Below are 23,182 nucleotides of genomic sequence, written 5' to 3'. Positions count from 1 at the left end.
CACCAAAAATATATTTTCACTTTGTCATTAAATGCACCCACCGTGAACTACGGTCACCCTGAAATGATCTCCAACAGCCTGTGTTGATGGTCACTAGGTGGCAGCAACAGAAAAAAGGTAATGCCTTTCCTTGAAAGTCACAGAAGAAGAGTCAAAGGTTTGACGGTAGTTCTGGTGATACTCCCATGGACATATTATAGAATACCGGATACTCCGATCCAACAACAAAAAATAATGGTCGTACATTTCACGATGAATTGATTGGCGTTTAGCCCAGCACGATAACCGAATATGATGGAGGAGTCTTGGGATTTTGAGTTCTTGTCCCGTATGGCAGATAGTTGTGTTTCGTTTCTGTCGGAGTTTATTGAAGACTGGCTTGCCAATGACATGAGAGTGTCCATATTTAAAATCTTACTTGGCTGGTTAATTTTGAGCCTAATAGCTATCCACTTCGCATGGAAAATCTACGGCAATACAGTGAATGATATGTATTACAGGCAAGGTACGTGTGTCTCTCATTATTCAACGCATTAGCATTGTTTTCATTACTTTACTTCGGTGCACACATACCATATTATAATCAGTAAGTTGTTGTTTAGGTACTGGACAGAACGGAGGCTCACCTGATGCTGCACCTCATCTAAGCGGATGGTAGGCGTCTTCAGTCGGGCTATTGCTATAGGGACCTATAACCAAAATTAAAGCTGTGAATTATGTATCCTGTCACAAATATGAATGCCTGTTTTATTAACTTGTCTAACCCTCGTGGCATGTACTTATGCATACGTTTCTATCTACTAGGCAAAGTGCAGCAAAAGATGATGTCAAGACTCATCGGGAGTAACCAGCAGTCGGCCTATTAATGCTACTATTTATTGCATGACCCCTTAAATGGTCATTGTCAATGAGCCGCCATTACCTTGCTTGCACCTATGGGACCAACTGAGCTTCGTAACAACAACAGCAACGTGTGTGTATGGGGTTTGACCCATTTCATACCCAACACATTCCACCATACAGTGTTGCCACCCAACCCTGCATGGCCGTGACAACCCTGCATGTCTCCTCCTAGTGTGGACCAGCGACCTGACGGCAAGGAAAGACTGATCCCCAAGTCATGTAGTGGTTACTGCCGAAGGCGGCACAAACTGTAAAAGTTGCCTTGTGGGAAGGAGCCTCAATCCAGCTCCATTTATGTTCTTGCTGGACAATGCAGCTCTACAGTGCACCATCAAGCTCAGTGTGCCACCTAGACCATGGTGGTTGTGATACACAATAATTATTATACCTCCTGATAACTGATCCTGGTCCAAAACCTGGGGCCACTTTGGCAATACTCTTGGGCCCAACCGGCACTTCAATTAGTGCAACCGATCCTTTCAATCTGAGAATTTATACAAACTGGTTGTGATGACACAATTGAAATAATAAATAAACAGAAAACATGAATTGTAAGTGTTTTGAATCAGCCCCTCTTTAGATGTGGAACGTCAATATAATGAAAATCTGTGTCTCCTCATGAGTAGAACTAGAGAATGATACACAGTGATCATTTTAATTATTTGTATTGACTCCAGTAGAGTCTCCTTCCTTATGCTCGCACAAGATTGTGCGAGCATAAGGATGGCAAAAACGTATTTAGAATAGCTCCCCCCTACCTGGATAGGAATTGATCCTCTATTTTTGCTGATAGTCAATTGTCAATGCTAGATTCAGAAAAAAAAAATTAAAAAATGCTATGATCCACACAGACAGACACACTGTTTCTCTAACTGCCATTTGATGATTATGCCTTCAACCCTGACCCCCTTGGGTTGGTCAATGGTCAAAGGCTTCAACTGATAATGCACCGCTACGTCTCCCCCTTTATGGCATCTGTCCTGTCAATTTCTTAAAGATATTTGCGTCTAGGACAGATGAGACTTCACATTGCAATTGTCAAAGATCAAATCGAATTACATTTACCAATAGAACAAGTTCCCTGTGTTCTCATCAAGAAGAAGAATGCATAAGGGGATCCCTGCTCCCTTGTGACCGGTTGATCCCAGGTACAAAGGTTAACGTTAGAGAAACAGGTAGGGTGGCTGGACTGTACAAGGAATATTAAACGGCTTGGATGATGAAGGGGAAATAACGAGGAGTTCCATCTGTTGTTTACTACCATCTGATTAACCAATGCAATAGATTTATTGGGGAGCATAGCTGTTCTCAGCATTTTTGAGACGTGCCAAGTATAATAAGTTTTTTGCTTTTGCCGACGCATTGGACCTGCGGAGCTCTTAGAGAGACACAGGGCGAACTTCCATCTGAGGCCTCTGATTATTGTATGTTTGTTGTTTTTACTCAAATAAATTAGCCTGATTGTTATAAATTTGGATGACTCTTTATTCTTAAACAGTTCATACAGAAACAAATGACATGGTGCAAAAGTCCTACCACAACACTGGTGTTCCTACACACATATTAGTGTGTGGGAATACACACTAATTTGCGTAGGACAGAATGCAACTTTTCTTGAATTCATCTCGTTCCAATTTATTTAATTCCTTAACAGACACAAACAATGTGTCTGGGGCTGAACAACATTTGTATTTTTTGCAATAGCAATGCAGAACTCTTTCTCAAAGAGTTGTATTACACTGTGTTGAAAGTAGAGGGCGAGCTTAATTGGCAATAGAGAAATCAGAATAACTAAACGATATACAAGCAACGCTTAAAGGTAGTCAAATGGCTATCTTATATCATACCATATATCATGAATTGAAACTACCTACAAACATTTACAGACTACCATATTATACCATTTTATACCATGAATCTAAATTCAAAAACATTTACAGACTACCATATTATACCCTATTGACTCTTAACTCTTCCTACAAATGTTTGTAGTGTGAGGTGATGCTGCAGGTGTATATAAATGCCTCCCACTTCTACCAGTAGGCTTATCCACATATTACAAGGGAAGTGCAACAGCTTCTCACAACAATATCCTACTATGGCCATCTAAATGTTTGCTTTGTTTTTATTGGCTCAAATTGAGGAAGGCAAATACAAATACAGCCAATACAGCCATTTGTCTTTTTGACAGCTCAACTAAAAGACAATGAAGAGGCAACATATAAGTTTTGATGAATTTACTTCGGTGGTTGTGCATTATTGAGGATTATTGATCCATTATTTTGAATTGTGGATTATTATAATAATCCACAATTCAAAATAATCGATCCTGGATAATAATGGATCTGGATGTCTTCAGATCCTATAGGATCTGAAGACACATTGATCTGGTAGTTGCTATTTAGGTCACATGACAAGCCCATTTTATGAATCGAATTATGTTCGTTAGACAATCATATTGTATGATTTGAGTCTTACAGTCAAAATAAAGCATTTTGATCAAATAGCAAGATAAACTGAAATCCAAATAGCAGATTTTGACGTTTCAAGCCCTGGACCATTATCAAACGAGTGAAGAGGAGAGTTTTAGAGTTATATGCTATTCAACGCCCACCCCCTCATTCAGTGCCTGTTGTATCCCCTTAGATTCGGGCATTTGTGATGAAATTCTCATAGCATCTTTTGAGAAGTAGCCAACTTAATGTTCTCACTTTCACCTCGGCTAGTTCTATCTATATGTCCCTACTCTATCTTTATTCTATACACAAACGCACATGCACCAAGCTTATAGAATATAAATATCAGTCTTTGTGCAAGACCTTTTCCTCCTGCAACATTTCTCAATTGACCTTAGCTATGATTGTTTATTCAAAGCAAATGCTGTGTTATTTGTATTATTTAACAAGCTTAGTTGTAACTTACTGAGTATAGTTTCATTTCACATAACAAAAAAAGATTTCATCAGTCTCTATGGACATGTAAATGAACAGTGTAAAGTCTTACACCATGTCCCTTTAAGCGTGGTAGCAGGCTGATAGTGGGCGTGGCAACTAAGCATTATTGCATAGACGGCCAGGGTAACCACACTGAAGTGCAAGAGACAGTTGGACAGGAGAGAGACATGGCTGTCCCACTAATGACCTTAATGCTCATGATCGCATACATCCACCAGGGAGGTAAGTAACCAAAGGACTTTAATAACCCAACACCAGGAGGCACCTGTCTTCTTTATTTACTGTGCATCTTCATATTCTCTGGTCGTTTTCTATCCATAGCATCCCTGCAGAAATCCACAGCAGCAGATTTCCTTCAGCCTGGGAGAGAGAAGCGCTCTGCTGAATGTTTTCCTGCCGGCTGCTCTACGGAGAGTGAGAACGAGAGCCAGAGCGAGAGCCAGAGTGAGGAAGAGGGACTGATAGAGGTGGACGCCAGCTATGTGAGTTCTGTTAGGGGTTTTCATTAGGGTAAAAGCACAGAGCTACAACATGCATGCAACACATGCATGCAGAACACACATGCATGATAAAATTGTTATACATAGTGCACCTGCACAGCCATAAAAATCATTCCTGATGTGATGTTGATGCTTAAGTTTGAAGTCTTTGCTATCGTCAACAATCAATATGCATTGATATTATCTTATGGAATGAAAATTTGTTTTGGTGATACATTTTCCGGAATTTTTACAAATATATGTATTATGCACCACAGTTTTAACATGCAAAATAGTAAAATACTAGATATAGTACAGATCCTGCTAAATATTGTCCACATTTTGTTATTGACTGTTTTATGTTATGTTTTGTAAGGCCTATTTTGTTAATTGAATAGCTAAAATAAATACCTAGATCTCTTTGTAAGACATTGCACCTATCAGCCCGTTTCTGTGTTTGGATATGTGTGTACTATCGTCGACTGGTTTCTGGCTAGGTTGTTGTTGAGTATTTTCAAAAATACTTTAAAAGTCAGTAATCAGAGAGGATCTACAAACTAAATCTTTACACAATGGGTGATTTTATCTCAGTGAAATATTACACCAGGGCTAAACCCTTCCTGCAGGAAACCCTGGTTCAGCTGAAGGAATGAAAGCAGGTAAACATTCCCAAGACGGGGATAAAGTGCAACCCAATCAAGCGAGCCACCAGGACATTCTCCATCACTGTGCTCTGACTTGTGTTCATCTGAACCGAATACCAGACTAAGCTCATTAACATTTGCCACATTACTTAGAGGCCCATACTTAATATATCAAATAACCAGCCTACACAGCAAGGATTCACTGGATTTTAAAAACAAACTGAAAACATACTGTGTTATTCGGGAGGAGGGAAGGGGTTCTGAATGTGATTCCAGACACACACAAACACTGTGTGTTTTTGATATGGCGAGAGGTAGGGAAAGTCTGCAAGAGCGAGTGGCAGAGGAAACTATCTTCATATTCACAATTTAATTACAATCATAATATAGTCAGCATTCAATCATAGAGCTTTCAATTTATTCACAGGAGAGCTCTCAGCTGCAGTATGTTCGAGGGGAAGAGCAAGGAGTGAGCGTGAACCTGGTAAGTTTCCACAACTGCACAGGGAGCACATGCTTACAACCACATTCGTACATGGACATTACAACTAATGTGCATCTTGCATTTCCAGGACCTTGGCAATGAAGCCACGGTAGATGGAGTGGACGGGGGCTCTGGAATGTAGCTCTGTGGGGTGGGGGGGTGGGGGGCTACATTATGTTGTTCTGTTAAATAAAGCTAAGAGGGGTTTGTATACAAAAATGGCTGTACTATTCCTCTTTGATTTAGTATGTACAGCTGACAATATGGTGTATTGTCAATAGGTTATGGGATGTAAACAATACGATTAAGTGTCAATCGTATGTTATTCTGGTAAAAGGTTGAGACGGTTCTAGTCTTAATCACCTCTAATTTGCTAAAAGCAAACCATACTACCTTCAAATGCAACTTTGTAAAATATATGAATGGCCTACATCAGTGCAAATGAGTAATAAGTAATAAAAATTATTAATGCTTTATTATTCATAGTGGGTAAATCAAAGATTATATTATGATATTATGGTTAGGACAGTATTATGGAGGAAATGTGAAAGGAATTCCGAAGAATAGACTGTTTAGTGGAAACCGCAAATTCAATATTTACATCATTTTCTTTTTTACAATTTTTGACATATCTATTGTCAAAGGGTATAAGATTTCACTTCTGGTTTCCCACTCTATATCAAATTCTGTTTATATATATTATGTATTTATATAGCTGCTCACTTAAGAGATTTCATTAGGTTTTTTAGATAGGTTAAGATAGGTTTTTGTTAAACAATGAAATAACAAAGTAATTCAAAATTTGTCTTTAGTTAATTCAAGTTGATTCAAGCATACCTCTATATAAACATTGCCCCACCTCTTTAGCTGGAAAGTCAAAATGGTTCATCCTCCTTTTCAGCAAACATGAATTGTACATGTGTTAATATGTGCACCTATAAGGACAATTGGGAGCTATAATGCAACAACAAAAAACAAGCAGGGACCCCTTAAGAAGTTCGAATAGTAGTAGTAGCAGCAGTATTTTAGTTTTACTTATAGAAGTGGTCCAGCTAGTAGTGTAGTTTTATCACCGGAGAGGGAGGGCCAGGGGTGGAGCTGTAAGAAGACAAGGCCAATGAAGGGGGCTGTACGGCTGATGTCATCAAATACATATGATTATATAAATGGATATGTGGCGACAATCAATCGAGCTCTCTGCGGAAGAGCTCTGGGGACCAGCACCTGTGCCACCTGCTACAGGCGAGGCCAGCTGACTTTGGACATCAAGTCCATCTCGGCTCCTGTCTCTTGTCTATGTTCCATTCAATGTTGAGACACAAGACACACCTTCGTTGGAACGGAGAATTAATTTCATACTGCCCTGTGGAAATGACAGACTTTTAGTTTGGTAGACTTTAATTATTGAAAAGCAGGGCATATAAATAGCAAAATAAAGGCAAAGCTATATTAAAAAAAATACACTACACATGGGCTACGCCTTACAGTGATACACTGATACATAATTCAATACAATTTCTGAATCAAGTCAGAAAAACGTAAAGTGACAGCGCCGACCTTGTGGAGTATGAGGATAAAGGCAAGCTATGCCTCTCATAAATATGGGCCGGTGTGGACGTTCATGTAAAAAACCGTTGGTCATTGAGCCGCTTGCCTAAAAACAGTTGTCAATTGAGAAGTTTGGGTAAAAAAGTTTGGCTAAGCTAGAGGTGCAAAAATGTTCTGTACTGTCGCTTTAAGAGTCCAAGACAGGAACTGTTACGGCTTGACACCATTAGCCTTAGCTATTAAAGTCGACACAGCACACACTCATATCGACCAACAAGTGTCATTTTACAATGTAAGTAAACCATCCGTATGCGCATTGTTAGGAAAACGTATGATTGTAATAAGTGTCGTAAACTACTGTAAAGTGTTTGGTTTTTCCCAACAGATAATATAGTTAAGAGAAGTTTAACAACGCCCAAACTTTGCTAGCCTGTGCAAAAAGTGTTGAAATACGATGCAAAGTAATGGCTAACTTAATCTAGCCTTGCCGAGTCATATATGTATACTAAATGCATTCCCTAAAAGTATAAATTAACCGATAAAAACAATTAACTAAGACTAATTTTCGACAAACGACAAAGTATCATGTGACAAACTTATTCAGGCAAATATCTAGTTGAACCTTGACAAACAAACCTGGCTAGGCCCAATTATTGGGCTATAATATGATATGTTGTGCTCGTTTTGCCCCATTAAACCACATGAGATGAGTTATCACGCCAAGGAGTGTATCTAGTATGAATAATATGGTGTTTTGTTATGGCCTCAGTAAAAATGGAATATAAATCTCCTCGCAGATCTATTCGTTTCTATAAAATAACTCATTTTGCTTTGAAAATAAGAGTTAAAAGTTTATCCCCACCCTCATTCAGTTTAGTTTGAGTTTAATTCTCAAAGTCAACAGGCCCCTCGGGAATTAATGCTTTGCAAAGTTGCTTGAAAGAATGGAAGGAAATGCCTGTAAGTGTGTCACATCCTTTTTATCACACACTTTCAGTAGAGCCCCCCGACATCTCTCATGTTGAACCTTGCAGCTTCGAAAAGGTTAAGGGTAACTGAAACTGAAACTTCCTTTTCCTATTGGACCAGCTTCCAAACTCAACCTAAGTGGTTGTGTCTGGAAGAAGTGCTCATGTCAGTGTCTTGCTTCAGGAATGGTTCGGAGCCTGCATATTCTGCCTGCCATAATATCATGTAGCCTGTGTGATAAGTCAATAGCACTAAGCAAAGACCTCAGGCCATCACATTGATATGCAAGACAACATGTGTCTGTTGGAATGCTGCTCGTGGCCTTCAACCTACGCATCCTAACCTACGCACCCCATCCTAGTATCCTAGCTATCTTTTCATAGTAAAAAAAAGTCTGCATCACTTTCTATGACCATAAGATGGGGCAAGTAACCATTTACAGTTTCACATAAGAGTAGGCAGGGCCATTGAATATCAGACTATTCTACAGGGATGCATGACACGCTATGACATTTTTCTTATTAATGTATAAAAATATGTAATATTTGGAAAATATACAAAATTGTTTGACGACAGGTTGATATATTCTTATTTTCCTATTTGGTCCCTAGAATCTGGGGAATGTGAATGGTCTGCTGACTTATGTTCTGGCTTTCTTTTAATTGAAGTTGGCAAAATTCAAATGTCTAAACACCAACTCCAATTTAACACTTCAACTGAATTCTTTCCGGTTTATTTTGTGGTGAGGCATGAAATATCATCGTTTTTCTGAGAATCAGTTGTATTGAATTAGACCTCATAGTTGACAGTAGATTTCATGCACATAGTTCGTTTTTTCTTTTGTTTGTACTACTAGGTCTAATCCCAATCCTGGAGAAGGTTCCGGCATGGAGCAAGGGAACCGGCGCCTCCAACAGACTCAGGCCCAAGTGGACGAGGTACAGAACCTTTTTAACTTTATGCCTCGCTCATGAAAGGAGTTATGCCGGGAGCTACTGAGCTTGAAAGCATCACGTTGCTTTGCATTTCCTTACTATGGAAGGCCATTAGGGCAAACTACATCTTAGAAATGTTGTGTAAACATGAAAGCATTGTAATCAAATGTAGTTTGTTCCACTTGCTGACTTGTGTTGTTTGACATCATTGACAGAACCTCAACAGGAAAATGTATCACTGCCTTAATTGAAGGCCCCTCAACGGCCACAACCAGAAAATGCTAATTTTAACATTAATTAATTCATGTTGCATTAACACACATCAGAATATTACATGTTATCACTGAACGGCAAATGATCCAAAAAGTATGTCATGAAAAGTAGCAATGAAGTGTTGGAATATGTAATATCTAGTCCCCATAGGTTTAACATAGTGATCAAACCCGCAAAGCTAAATAAATCAATGAATGACCGCTATCTCACAGAAGTTAAGTAAAGTTAAATACATTAACTTTTGTTTCATAACTTTTGTTTCAAACCATAGAAGATAACCTGTATATCTTCTATGATGGAAGATGCAAAAGATAAGAATATCCCATTGACAGCCACTAGAAAATGGAAACCAATTCACAGGGATTCCATTTTGTATTATAATCGTTTTCCTTTCAGCTCATTTGGTCTGTCCTTTGTCAAGCTCTTTTCTTGGCACTTGAGATAAGTTATATAATCACAGAGGGAGACTGCAGCTACTGTCAGCTGTTACTGTTGGTAACCATGAAGTGCCTCTCCCACATGTTTCGCTACCAGAACGACAACCGGACTAGGCGTGCGTGTGTAGCCTGCACCAATTACACTTTTGACAGAAAAATTGTGCACTCTGCTCATCAGCATATCATTTACACAAGACCTAATTAGAAAGAACCAAAGAACTTATTATTTCACCTCTTTTAATCACTAGTCTACTTTGATTCCTCTCTTGTTCTTCTTCCATAGGTCCTCTATGCTACACTTTAGCTCTGTTGCCTGTAGGAGCCTTACATAATCCCCTGTAGTACCGCAAAGCGCTAAAGTGTTTAATACATTTCTGATGGCAGACATTTATTCATGGAATCAATGTCTCCCATGATAATGCAAGTCATGCATGGGCTCTGAAGCTTTTAAGGAGGATATTTTGTGGTCAGATATTAATAATGCACTGTAAGGATAGAATGTGCAATGCAAGTTAGTAATGTTGTTGGATGCGATGCATGTATTCCTGTGAGCAGGTGGTGGACATCATGCGTGTTAACGTGGATAAGGTGCTGGAGCGTGACCAGAAGCTATCTGAACTGGATGACAGAGCCGATGCACTACAGGCAGGAGCTTCCCAGTTTGAAACCAGCGCTGCCAAGCTCAAGAGGAAGTACTGGTGGAAGAACTGCAAGGTGCCCTGATACAGAACACTACCGTCAATAATCAAGTCATATATGACTGCATTTGCATATTGAATTAAAGCGTGACACAAAATTCCATGCTTATGTTTAATAAAGTGCACATGTTCATTTGAATTGAGAATGAACCATAGATACAAACTCATAGTGAAAACTACTATTAATGGATTTCTGTACTTTCTTTTTTTTGTCCTGAAGATGTGGGCCATCCTAATAGCAGTCTTAATCATCATCGTGATCACCATTATCAGTAAGTACACAATGCTCTTAAACGTGTTGATAATTTAGTTTGACGGCTTGTACTTTTTTGACCTGATGTATAGATATATATCTATATATCTATGCGTCTATAACATTGACTCTACTTTTTTGTTCTCAGTTTGGAACTACTCGTAAAGATGTACCAACAGGAACATGGAGAGAGAAGTAAATGTAGAATGAATGCCAGTTGATGACATGTCATATTGTTATCGCAATAACTTCTCCCCTAAGGTCTTTATCTTGTGTGTGTGTTCGCGCGAGTGTGTGCCGGTATAATATATATATATCTAATAAGGTGACCCTGCCAAGCAATTCCACTTTCTAGGTTTGCAATTGTATTTCACACCTACAATTCTCAGCTTATCAGTTTTCAGTTGGTGATCAGCAAGTCATACCAACTCTAACTACAGGTGAGTTGGTATGACTTGCTAAAGACAGGTGCCATAACTTTATAGTATTGTGATTTTGAGCGTTTAATAAGGTTCAAATGCAATATAAATTGGCCAACAGTTGTTGGTTAAAGATGATGTACAACTAGTCATTACACGCCAGGCACACACACACCATTTTATAAGGACTAGACATGCAGAGGAATGTTTTTAAACTGCCCTCAACATTTATTTTATTTTTATCAAGATATTTTTGTTTGAGTTTTTGTGCTAGGTAGAGACAAGTGCCTTTGGGATATGCTTTGTTGTTGCTGTGTTATGGCCACAACTGTTAAGATTATGATAGCTTTCACTGTAACAATGGTTATCATATCAATACATTGATGTCCCATCAAAAGGGTTTTTCCCCATAATACGGTATTTTTGAAACCAGTGATAAGACGCCTTGTGCCTGATTGCAATGCCTTTTTAAAGACAATTTTATAAGGCATTGTTTGTGCTGAAGCTAAGGTTTCTGTTAGAATGAATATGTGCCAATATACATTTTAGTCAAAAGATCACCACAGATCACCTTGAAGAATTTCTTATGGCTAATCTACCAGTCAAGGCTTTTGAATGGTATTGGGTTTAATCAGTGCTGCCTGCATTGGTTATCTTGAGGTCATTCCATTCCACGCAAATGTATATTTTTTAGTCAATAACAATGCCCTAGACCCTCCAGCAAAAGGATAACTTCATTGATATCTTTCCTCCAATAACAAATGTTAAGCACATTAGAATAGTAATTGGTATTACTAATTAGCATGTAGTCTATTAACATCAAATATTGTAGTTTTGTTTTAAACCAATATATTTTCTCCTTGGTTATGTATTACAAAGCCATTGCTCAGCACCACGTGGGTTTGGAGACAACACTGTGCTAAACAACCTAAAATATCTGTTGCCATGCTGTGCTAATGCTTAAAATATTGACACTATTTAAATGATTGATTTTTCTTTAGTGACATTAATAGCACTTCATTGAAATTGTCCCTTTTATGGTAATTGATATGAAGAAGAGTATGAGCTCTATTGAATAGCTAATTTCATCTACTAAGAGAAGGACACATTTCTAAACAAGGCTTCTGGAGATTTGATAACCAAGCGAAAAACATTTGTATAAAATGATGTATAGAATAATAAGTGTTCTACCTTAGCAGATGCTTAGTCCAACTTCAATCCTTGCTTGTCAAATTTGTTTAGTGTATATTTAAAGTGCAACTCTACTATTTGACCTTTGTTTTGCTTGAATAAAATTGATATACTTTTATCATATGTTTGCAGCTGCCTTTTTTCCATTTGTTTAAATTAATCAAATTGGTAAACTAACAGGTCTTTCATTTTGATGCACATATACACAAAAATAAACCACTGCAAAGAAATTTAAGATAAATTGGGACTGCAGAACAATGGCAGAATTATTGTAAGTGTTGTCTTTCTGTTAAATAATAAAAAGCCACAATTTGCTATTCCATAAAGGAAATTTAATCTGAATTGATTTTTAAATACTAGAATATAATTATTTATGTATTCCTATGTTTAATAATTGTCTGCCATTAGCAGCTGGAATGCTACTGTGTCTTCTGACATTTCATTAGGCAAGGCAAGGCAATTTTATTTATATAACACTTTTCATACACAAGGCAGACTAAGAGTGTTTCACATATAAACATTGTCATAAAATAATAGATAAGTTACAGAAATCGTATGCAAAAAAGGAGTAAAATAGATAGAAAATAAAGACAAAGTTAAAGCATTTTAGAAAGAGCAATGCATTTAAGATCAGATCAACAATCTATACCCCCGTCGGGACTCCAACCCGACCTAAAGGAACTTGGTCCTTTCTCTGGGACTCCAACCCGACCTAAAGGAACTTGGTCCTTTCCCTGGGACTCCAACCCGACCTAAAGGAACTTGGTCCTTTCTCTGGGACTCCAACCCGACCTAAAGGAACTTGGTCCTTTCTTTGGACGCCAACTCGACCTAAAGGAACTTGGTCCTTTCTCTGGGACTCCAACCCAGATTCTAGGACTCTAACCCAGACAGAACTTGGGTCTCAAACCCTTATCCTTTCTCTCTGGTATCAGATCATGTATCTTTCTGCTAAAAATAGAAAAGAAAGGCAAAGTTAAAAAGGCATTTTAGTAATAAAATAGAAAATAAAGGCAAAGTTAAAAAAGCATTTTAGAAAGTGCAATTCATTTAAGATCTAGCAGAAAGCTAAAGCAAAAAAAAGTCCTAAGTCTTGTTTTAAAAGTGGTCAGAGTTTGGTCAAGTCTTAAATCCTCAGGGAGTTTATTCCAGATATTGGTTGCATAGTAACTAAATCCTGCTTTCCCATGTTTCCTGTTTACTCTGGGGATAATTAACAGATTGGTCTCAGAAGATCTTAGTGGTCTAGAAGGCTTACGTAGTAGTGGAAGCATATCAGTAAAATATTTTGCCCCTAAACCATTTAGGGATTTATAGGTTAGCAACATCATTTTAAAATCAATTCTCTGACCTACAGGAAGCCAATGTAACGATTTAAGAATTGGTGTAATATGTTCAAATTGTTTGCTCTTTGTTAGAACTCTAGCAGCAGCATTCTTAACAACCTGAAGTTTACTTAGAGTTTTTTTTGGGAGACCTGTAAATCATAGTGATAAGGCATGTACAAGTTTTTGTAAGTCTTCGGTGGACGTGAGCCCTCTTAAGTCTTGCTACATTTTTAAGGTGATAATATGCAGATTTTGTAACTGATTTGATGTGACTGTCGAAATGTAAATCTGAATCCATGATAACCCCTAGATTTCTTGCTTTGATTGTTTTCAGGGACAGAGAGTGAAGGTGTTGGGTTATCTAGTCTTTGTCTTGCTCAATGCACCACTGGCACCGCAGATCTATGGGCCGAGGTTGGCCCCCTTTTGTGGTCTTCTCGTTAACTCCCCCTCCACTGATAGAAAGTAGTTGTGATTGTTTTCATTTGATGGACCCAACTTAAAAAAATAAAAATAATCATTGGGTGTATCACTATAGTGGGAACCCGACGAATCTGAGTGTTTAATTCGATCTGGAATATGCGTCTGGTCCACCTCCCTTGCTATGCAGACAGATCTTCAGCAGACTTGCATCGGGTCGAGAACGTCGAGCCAATCATAACCATTTATCTAATAAGCAGCGAGTTTCTAACGACATGCAGATGAGCCCCCCTATTGGAGCTTCGGCGTTTCTTTTTCTACGCCTGTTAATAGTCCCTTGCAAAGATGAACTCAATACCATCTTCTGCATACTTAATAGTTTACCTACTATGGCAACTGAGTCCGCTCACCTTTTTTTACATCGTAAGCCGAATAAGTCGCACATTTAAACAACATTTTTTTTTCCGATCGGTTGGATGACTAGTCTGCCAGGGGTTATTTAGTTTGGAAGAAAGAGGTCCTATCAGCCACCTAGTTGACTAAAGCTACAAGCAATAAGACCTGTGGTTGTTGGATATAGACTATATTGTCTATGTTTGGTTTTGTTTACTACACTCAGTCTAGTTTAGTCTTGTGAAGTGACCTCCCTCCATCCCAATGGCCACAGGTAGGTTTACCACATACATGCAGTTGATAAAAAGCGTCCAATAATCTTATAAAACCCTGACAGCTCACTGATCGGAGGAGGTCCATAGTAAACAATAATGTAGCAATGGTAACACAAACCTTTGTTGTAATTGTATTCAAAGTTTGTTTACTGTGTCCTTACTATTTCCAAATCAACCTACAATTTATACAGAGCTATAATTAGATTGCTATAATATCTAGTTAAATGACTAAACACAACATGTTTTTCCTCCTACTCATATTTGTGGAGAGTTTGTCTAACAACAACAGATTTTATGCTGAACTGTTGCATTAAAGCTGGGGTAGGCAACTTTGGAGACAACAGCCAGAGTAAGCTAGTATCTGAAAGTCACCAACTGAAAAAATCCCACCACTCGCTTCAGGCCTTTCTCTAAAGCCACTCCCCCAAAACCAATGGCTAGTTTAGTAATTTTAGCAATGGGTTGCCTAGAAATTAAAATCACGATGCAGTTGCGTTGTCGGTGTGGCTTAACATATGACCTGTAAACAGTGCAGTGGGAAATTTAGGATACAGTAGCAACATTTCAAATCATTATTGTTAACTATTATGATTAAAAAATATTGTTTTCTCATCCCCCCTCTTTTTTTTTGTGTAGGTGTAGGTATTATCAGGTGTTCCCCTCCATCTCACACTCAAACTTGATTGGACGCTGAGTTGTCCATCTACAACACATGGAACCTCTGGCCTCCTGGTTTTATCTACCAGTAACAGTCTTGCCGACGTGCTTCGACGTCGGCAAGACTGTCACCAAAGATTGGCTATGCCGCGAGAGAAAATCGTCCCTGGCCAGGAAGAGGCTGTTTTCCAGTCGGAGCAATGGAGACGGCACACGTTTCCAGAACACCGGAGTGGAGGGTCAAGGTTGGACCAAATGATGGGAGAAAGGCGTGGCACTTTAGGTAGAGATGCGGGCCAGGACTATGAGTAGATGACAAGCAGATCAAATGATCTCTCCTGCTCAGCCAACAAGATCCCATGTAGCACTGCTGGATCAAATCCAACCTCTACCAAAAGGTATGGAGCGCTATTTTCTTAATAAATCTCATCTTGGAATTGTTTTATATAATGATTTCAATTAACAAATGGTTCTCGTGAAAAAATAACAAAATGGCCTAGCTTGTGAGTTGACCTCTGCCCGATCTGTGTGTTTCTCAAAAATAAACCTTGAAATGCTTATTTATTTTCAGTTTCATATCTCATCTTGCACAGTCTCCGCAGCTCTGTGTCTGCCCCGGCAGGCCACAGTACCGAGTGCAGAAGAAGCTGCTACACTGGTGTTTCCATTTTTCAATATATACTAATTTTGATGCGTGACGTGTGACGACTAATTGTGCATATATGTGTGTGAGGACCACTGAGCATGCCGGTTCTGGCAGATGGCATGCCAACAGTGAGATGGTGGTTACGGTGGCGGAGATGATGAAGAGGTTGCCGTCAGAAAGCGCAGTTGCAGGAAAGCCAGCGCAATGGAGGCCTTGCATTATGCACTTAACTGTGTCAAACAGTGCTAGGTGTGGAAACAACAACCCCCATCTTTTGTTTCTCTCCCAGTCTGTCCGGGCTGGCTCATTTGTTTATATTGTCTTCAGGTGGTCAAGTAAAGAGCTGCTGTTTGACTGTCAAATGTGTTTTTCCTCTGTTGTCGCCCCATAGCCAATGGTGAATACTACAAGCTGCTATGGCCAAATTTTCCGGAGGAGAGAGCAGATGCTAAACTTTGCACCCTAGAAGAACTGGAGAGGGTCACGTCTGAAGAAGAACATGAGGGAAAGAAAGAAGGATGTAAGCATAGAGCATATAAAAACAAACCTGTGCTCAAACAAACAAACGAACAAACCACGTAACCGTGGAAACTGAACACTCTGCTCTTCCTCTAGGGAGCAGCAACAGCAGCAAATACTTTGCCAGCAACGCCTCGTCCATCGTCCGACGTCGCGTAAAGCCCCCAAGAGCCCTGAGGGGGCAGTGGAGCACCAGCAACCCTTGGAGGCCCGGCTGGAGGCCTCCCTGTGGAGCATGATCCAGCGCACGCCGGAGCCTATCATGATGACGTAGCAGATCCACACCAGGTAGCAGTGCGTGCCTTTTCTCTCAAACCCTTTCCTGTGTTTGCCACTCACAGATGAAGAGGCGTTTGGTCATCTCGTTGTTTAGTCCACATGTGACGAAACCTATGCTTTGAATGAGTTAACCCATTTGTACCGGCTGCTGTGCGGCGCAACATTGTATCTAGTAGATACAATGTTGCTCCGCGCAGCCGGTACAAATGGGTTAATGGTAAACACGCATTGATGCGCAATCCGGTCTTAAAGGTAAACATGCACAGATGCGTGATCCGGTCTGAATGGGTTAAAGACAATCGGGCATCCAACAAAAATGTATTACCATTCTTGTGTCATCATATGTGATTTTTTATCTTATTATTTATCTATATTTATATAGTCACTCAGTGTAATGACTGTGATGTAGTCATGACCTGAAGTTCTTTGGGTGTCTGATGCTTTGTGTTTTTCTCTGTTTCAAACCCCTCCACCTCAAGGGACCAGCAGGAGGTGCTGGCGGGGGACACGCAGAAGCCGTCCTGCAGCCCCTTCAGCCCTGGTTCACCCAGGAGCAGAAAGGGGAGCTGGCCAAGGTGCACCCCTTGGTCCAGCAGCACCCCGTACCGCCGGAGATACACCGACAGGTTGGAGGGAGGGAGGACCGCGCAGACACACTCGCCCTCGCATATACAGAGACATGACTGTACATGCCTCATAGCCTAACAGTAGCTATTATTTGACGCACCTCAGCACACAAGACTAAGGCCTCTCTGTCTCTCTGACTCTCTTGATCTCAGGGTTCAGTGAGTTGCAGCCCTGGACGTGGGATGGCCCACTCGGTCTCACCCAAGCCCTGTGTGAGGGGCTGCTCTGATCAGAGGTAAGGGGATGGAAACGGGCACAACACGACAAACAGCTTGACCGATGGAGAGTGAGAAAGAGTCTTGCTCCAATTCCAGAACCAGAAAACAAAGCTGAACCTCAGGGGCAAGGATGTGGCTTGGAGGTGGGGGAGTTTGTGAGCAGGGGAACTCCCAGGACTGTATTGGTGCCATGGTTCACACACACTGGCCTCAAGTAAAGGAGAAGACTGTGATGGGTTACAGCAGGGGTCTCAAACTCAACTTACCTGGGGGCCGCTGGAGGTAGAGTCCGGGTCAGGCCGGGCCGCATCAAGTATTCCACAAAAAAAAGGAGCACAACTGACCCAATCTAAGTTAATGATCGGGCTATGATTAGATCACGTTGGCTATGTAATCGCTGACAACAGGGGACATTTCATAGTGTTTGGTGGTAACCAGGACATTTTAGTGTCCTTTGGCTTTTGTCGGGACTCAGGACACGCAACTCAAAATTTGGACTGTCCCAGGAAAACCGGGACATCTGGTCACCCTATCACAAGTGATAAAAAAGCGTGGCAAGCCACTCAGCAAAAATGTGCAATTGACAACAACGCCGCACTAACACTAAACTTTGATGTCAAGTAGGGGGCCACAAAATATCATCCCGCGGGCCTCAATTGGCCCCCGGGCCGCGAGTTTGAGACCCCTGGGTTACAGGGACGCCCTTCTCCTATTGAAGGTGTCATACAAATGCCATGCTGGTAAAGAGATGTCCCATAGCGTATGTGTTCTTCCAAAGCTGTTATTTTCTCCTCTTTCTCTAATCTTCTTTCATTCCATTTTAGTTTTTTCACGGTTCCGCATCAAGGGAAAAAGCACTAGACCCTGTACCTTGATCTCCCACCCTTCTGGCTCGCCTCCCTGTGTTGTGCTTTGTAAATGGAAGGACTGCATTTATATTGTGCTTTTACCCAAAGCGCATTACAATATTGCCTAACATTCACCCATTCATGGACAAATTCGGTGTCAGCCATGCAAGGCGACAGGCAGATCGTCTGCAGCAGCTAGGGTTAGGTGCCTTACTTTGTGTTTTTTCTATTGCTGCTGCTGTGGTCCATCTGTCTACTTCACCTCACACCGGCTGTGGTGATGCCTCATCAGCCAAGGGTTTACTTACAGTTCACGACGAATAGTTCCCAGAAAGACTCTGAGTGTGTATGAGTGAGCGTGTGTGCATGAGAGACGGTGGGATAAGAATTAAGGCATTTAGACTTCCAATTCATGTTACGTCATTTTGGTTTGTTTATGGCTTGTAGAGAGAGAGTTTGTGTGAGGTTGTGGAGGCGTGAATGCATGTGAATGTTGTCACTGGTCCGAGAGAACTGCGCGTCAGGATACAGGTGTTACTACATTACAACCACTTCCAGGATTTTCGACCACTTATAGATCAATGGAAAATATTCGAGCACAATGTATCTTTTGTATAAAAAGTGCATATCAAACAAACATTCCAAAGTATTTCATATGAGTTATTTGTCCGGATTTCAGGTATTCTTTGTGGCAAAGTGAAATAAACTATGACTTCATTTGTCTGTATTATTTTCTCCTTATTATATAGGTGGTTTAACTGCTTGCTTGGATAAGATAATAGTTGTGGCTCAAAGTTGAGGAAGCCTGTTGACAGAGCATGCCTATTAAGGCAGGAACCAATGGAGTGTAATTCTAGTAGATTTCCATATATGACTGACTGCTGCCACAAAATAGACCTTCAGGCTGCACCACAAGCTTTTCCATGCTCTACACATATTTTTCTCTTGCGTGCCATTCTCCTCCAGAACCCCATCATTTTTGATGATGTCATCTTCTGCATCATTTCCTTGCAAGTCGACCATGAAAGGAGTGAAACAAGATGTAACTCGGATATCCTTTTCGCCAAACCCATCATCTGTCCTAACTGGGATGTGTATAGGAACTTTAATTTGACCATACACCATCAGATCTCTCTTTTGTTATGGCTTTAATGGAATTCATAATAGCAAAAATATAAAGGCCAGCCTAGCATCTATGAATACAATGATAGTACCTACAAAGCAAATAGCAGTTCAAAATCTGATTTTAGGACAAGTAATACAAAACAATTAGCAATTCAACATAACCACTTCCCATTGTGTACAGTTCAGCTACAGTAGCGTACAGCCGCAAGAAAGCAGTATTGAGTACATCGTTGCTGTGCAGTTGATCAAACAAACCTTGACGGAGGTAAGACTAAAATAAGTACCAGGTACCAGGTACCTCATTTTGGCGATCGAAATGCAAAAAAGGGCGGGCACTTTTCGATGGAAAAGGTTCTTGGTCAACCCAAGTAGGCGGGAGTGCAACTGACGTAAGATATTCCTGTCTTAGTTGATTACATCTCTGCAGTTGTACGGTGTGCATGTTTAAACTACTGTTCTTCTAAATTAATTCAGTGTTCAGGGTTTTTATGTCAATACTGTCTTATTTAATTTTTCAGATGATGGCAAGGCAAAAGGCAAAAAAGCTTGTAAGCTCACACTACCTACCATTTTTATACATAGGAGCAAAAAGCCTAAGCAGATTTGACTTTCTTTCTGTATGGTGGTTTTGGTTAAGTTCCCCTCTGGGTTGAGTTGTCGCTTTCTGTTTTTCTCTTTCTTGCATCAGTCTCTCTCTATGTTTTGATGGCTTTAACTCTACCGGCAATAGAGTATATAACAGGCGTCTTTGGTTTGGACCACAGGCTCTGGACCAGCCAGGGCCTTCCTCTCCCATCTCCGTCCTTCTGTAACATAACATCCAGCCACACCCCTCCTCACTTCCCAAACTTCTCCATCTCTGAAAGAGTCAAAGAAAGTACAGAGGACATGTTAGTGTCATTTAAATTGAGAGGTGCGTGTGTGTGTGTGTGTGCGTGCGTGCATGAGTATGTGCGTATGTGTGTGTATTTGTGAGTGTGCTTTGAGTACCCTACCTTTATCCAGGTCAATGACTTTGGGAACACTGGTCATTTTGACCATCTCTTTCAGTAGGTTGTTCTTGTAATCTAAAAAGCATGGGAGAGAGCCACTTGTAAGCATTGGCCCTGTTGAAGACCCCTTTTATTCAATAGCACCCTCTCCCTGTCTCTCATTTGCTCAAGCACTTTCTCAAGAAGGCTCACCTAATGTCCTGTCGTCTGGTGAGCTTGTTCTCCCGTCTGTCACTTCCATCTCAAAGTCGTCGGAGCTGCTTTGACTCCTGCTCGATCTATCCAACAGAGTGAGAGAGAGAGAGAGAGAGAGAGAGAGAGCGAAGATGCATCTATGCAGAAGTGCTAGACTTCCTAAATCTACAATAGCATGTACTACATTGTCCATTGACCATGTTTCGTTTGTCAAGCTCACCTGACAGATTTCTGTGGGTAAAACTCTGAAACACAAAGAAGCATCATAAGGAGACAACTGACTTTAGATCAGTGTAATATAGCTATATGTAGCTATAGACACCCAGTGGTGCTAGATCTCTCAGCCCTGACCTTGGCTACGGTGGCAACGCGTGATTAGGATGATGATGAGGATGATGAAGGCCAGCAGCAGGAATGTAGTCAGGACATAGCCCAGTGGCAGCAGGAAATGATGTCGCTGGTCTGGCAAAATGACATTGATGACTCGCGGAGATATTTCCTTAGAGGTTTCTATGAAAAAAACAAAGGCAATGTGTAACATTGTTTGAGCACGGTCATCATTTAAGGCCCTCTTGATTTGTCAACATCCTGTTGTGTGTCATTAACTGGATAACACGTAACAGGTTTCCTCGGTTGTGAGCAACAGCCGGCCAATCAACACCGGGTATGGGTCTTGCATTCCCGCAGCGCTGACAAATAGTCAGTCCCAGTACCTTTTGCTTCTTAAAAGAATATGCAAGGCAGAAAAACAGATGTAGGCCCAGGACTCCACATGTCAAGCCCAAATGAGCTCCAGACCCAAAGTCATTTCGTGATTTACTTTTCCTGGCAGTTAAAATAAAGAAAAGGGGAATCATAGGAAAGAGAGACAGGGGAGTGGAGGGGCGGGGGACGGAAAGGAATGGCGCAGCCAAGCAAAAGCAGACCGATTTTGTCTGTGGTTATTTTTTGGTGTCTCTGAGATTCCCCAGAGATGGAGAGCAAGAGAGAGAGAGCATGAGGGAGAGTCAAAGAGAGAGACAGAGAGGGATAACTTCATCAACCAAATAATTCAAGTTTACAGATCAAGTTAAAATACAATTTAAACACTCAGTATGGAATAACAAACATGGCTCTTTTGACCTGTTGACACCGCTTTTAGCCTCTCAATGACTGTTGCGTCTGGAATGGAGCCAGGTTGTGGTTAAGACAAGCGTAACATTCCATGCAAAAAACACAACTACACTAATGGGAGTGAGGGCTGGGAGTGACTCCCTGTTTGTGCAATTAAAACCACTGTCTCCCCAACCCTCCTTCTTTTTCCTCTGTCCCGGAACAACTCCCTCCCTCCTTTATCCTCGCTCTTACGTTTTTCTTTCTTTTTGTCTCTTTTTCAGTCTCTCTGTGTGAGCAGCTGCTATGTAGATGAGTTGATGTTAATGAAGATCTCTCTCTCTCTCTCTCTCTCTCGCTCTCTCTCTCTCTCTTTCTGTTCTATAGCTCTCTCGCTCTCTCCCCTCTCTCGGTTCTCCATCTATCTGTCCAAAGCACAGCAGAAACAGAAGTTATCCAAATGGAAACAATAAACAATATGATAGAAAAAACCCTTGGCGTTATCATTGAGAGGGAGAAAGGTGGGGAGGAAAACGACAAGGGCAAGACAGAGGGAGAAGAAAGGCGGTGGGTTCAAGTGAAAAGAAAAGGCTTCTGTACCACTTGTAGAATGTCCCATCTGGGCCAAAACCAACAGGCTAGCAGACAGAGCTGGATCAAAGAAGGGAGCAGTGCAAAGAGGACCAAAGACAGGACAAACTCACATACACACACATGTGAACCCACTCACCCGTAAAACGCACAACCAAACATAATCTCTGCTGTTATTGTTGACGACATAGTAGTTATAGAGTGCCTTGGGGCTTGGGAATGTTGAGTTGTTATCACTCACTTGAGCAGCGATCATTTTGTTTCTGAGAACTCTCTATGTCTTAATGGGTAAAAACAGAAGCCTGGGCTCCCTGTTCATTACACCTTTGTTGTTGAAAACATAACCAGGACTCAATATCAGCTGAATAAATGAAGGAATGGTTTTTTAGAGTGCGTACGTAGCAGTAGCTCAATTCTGCCCGATACTTCCTCCGGTAGGACCAGGTCCATGATGGATCAACAGAGTGGGCAGAGCAGTCTCCCACTCCAGAGAGCGGTTCCAAGAGATTCCACCGAGATTAGCTCAGTCTTGGCTCACTCTTGACTAAGGAAGTACACACACACACACACACACACATTCACACACACAGACCCGGGTAGACATCGCTCATGTCTAATCCCCTCTCACATTTCGCACATGTGTATTAGCCATTATTGACCAACGGACTCGACCCTTCAGCAGGAATTTGAAACGTGGTTCCGTTCTTTAGGCAACTTGTTTGTGCATATGTGTAAGAGGGACTAGTAATAGGGGTGGAGTGGCGGGGGGGCGATATGTGTAACAAAGGAA

The 23,182-nt window shown here is 40.9% G+C and overlaps 4 protein-coding genes across 4 annotated transcripts in view; 3 read left to right on the top strand and 1 right to left on the bottom strand.

The window, feature by feature from the left end:
• The first annotated feature begins 167 nt into the window (after positions 1–167).
• Positions 168–2,350, top strand: tcta (T cell leukemia translocation altered). The gene is made up of 3 exons (XM_079748141.1): positions 168–505; positions 603–654; positions 805–2,350. The coding sequence occupies exons 1-3, from the start codon at positions 292–294 to the stop codon at positions 845–847; spliced, it is 309 nt and encodes a 102-aa protein (XP_079604267.1). The 5' UTR covers positions 168–291; the 3' UTR covers positions 848–2,350.
• Positions 2,351–3,979: 1,629 nt separating this feature from the next.
• Positions 3,980–5,606, top strand: LOC307083674 (uncharacterized protein; the record flags this gene model as incomplete). Its single annotated transcript, XM_079747626.1, has 4 exons — positions 3,980–4,079; positions 4,179–4,339; positions 5,408–5,464; positions 5,553–5,606. Exons 1-4 carry the CDS (start codon positions 4,025–4,027, stop codon positions 5,604–5,606), a joined length of 327 nt encoding a protein of 108 aa, XP_079603752.1. The 5' UTR covers positions 3,980–4,024.
• A 1,614-nt stretch (positions 5,607–7,220) lies between these two features.
• vamp3 (vesicle-associated membrane protein 3 (cellubrevin)) lies at positions 7,221–12,305 on the top strand. The gene is made up of 5 exons (XM_079748140.1): positions 7,221–7,304; positions 8,838–8,919; positions 10,182–10,340; positions 10,545–10,596; positions 10,726–12,305. Coding segments are annotated over exons 1-5 (312 nt in total). The 5' UTR covers positions 7,221–7,302; the 3' UTR covers positions 10,743–12,305.
• Positions 12,306–19,538: 7,233 nt separating this feature from the next.
• The window catches only part of LOC307084023 (matrix remodeling-associated protein 8-like), a 7,828-nt gene continuing 4,184 nt past the window's right edge, over positions 19,539–23,182 (bottom strand). Inside the window, exons 8-12 of the mRNA XM_079748137.1 lie at positions 21,061–21,219; positions 20,930–20,954; positions 20,707–20,792; positions 20,518–20,589; positions 19,539–20,381 (exon numbers count right to left, since the gene is read on the bottom strand). Coding sequence (XP_079604263.1) covers positions 20,359–20,381; positions 20,518–20,589; positions 20,707–20,792; positions 20,930–20,954; positions 21,061–21,219 — 365 coding nt within the window. The 3' untranslated portion in view covers positions 19,539–20,358. The remainder of the gene's footprint in view (positions 20,382–20,517; positions 20,590–20,706; positions 20,793–20,929; positions 20,955–21,060; positions 21,220–23,182) is intronic.

The sequence above is a fragment of the Pollachius pollachius genome (assembly GCF_949987615.1).
Source record: "Pollachius pollachius genome assembly, chromosome: 12".
Classification (NCBI taxonomy): Eukaryota; Metazoa; Chordata; class Actinopteri; order Gadiformes; family Gadidae; genus Pollachius; species Pollachius pollachius.
The sequence above is the reverse complement of the archived record's forward strand: the minus strand, read 5'-3'. Positions and strand labels throughout refer to the sequence as shown.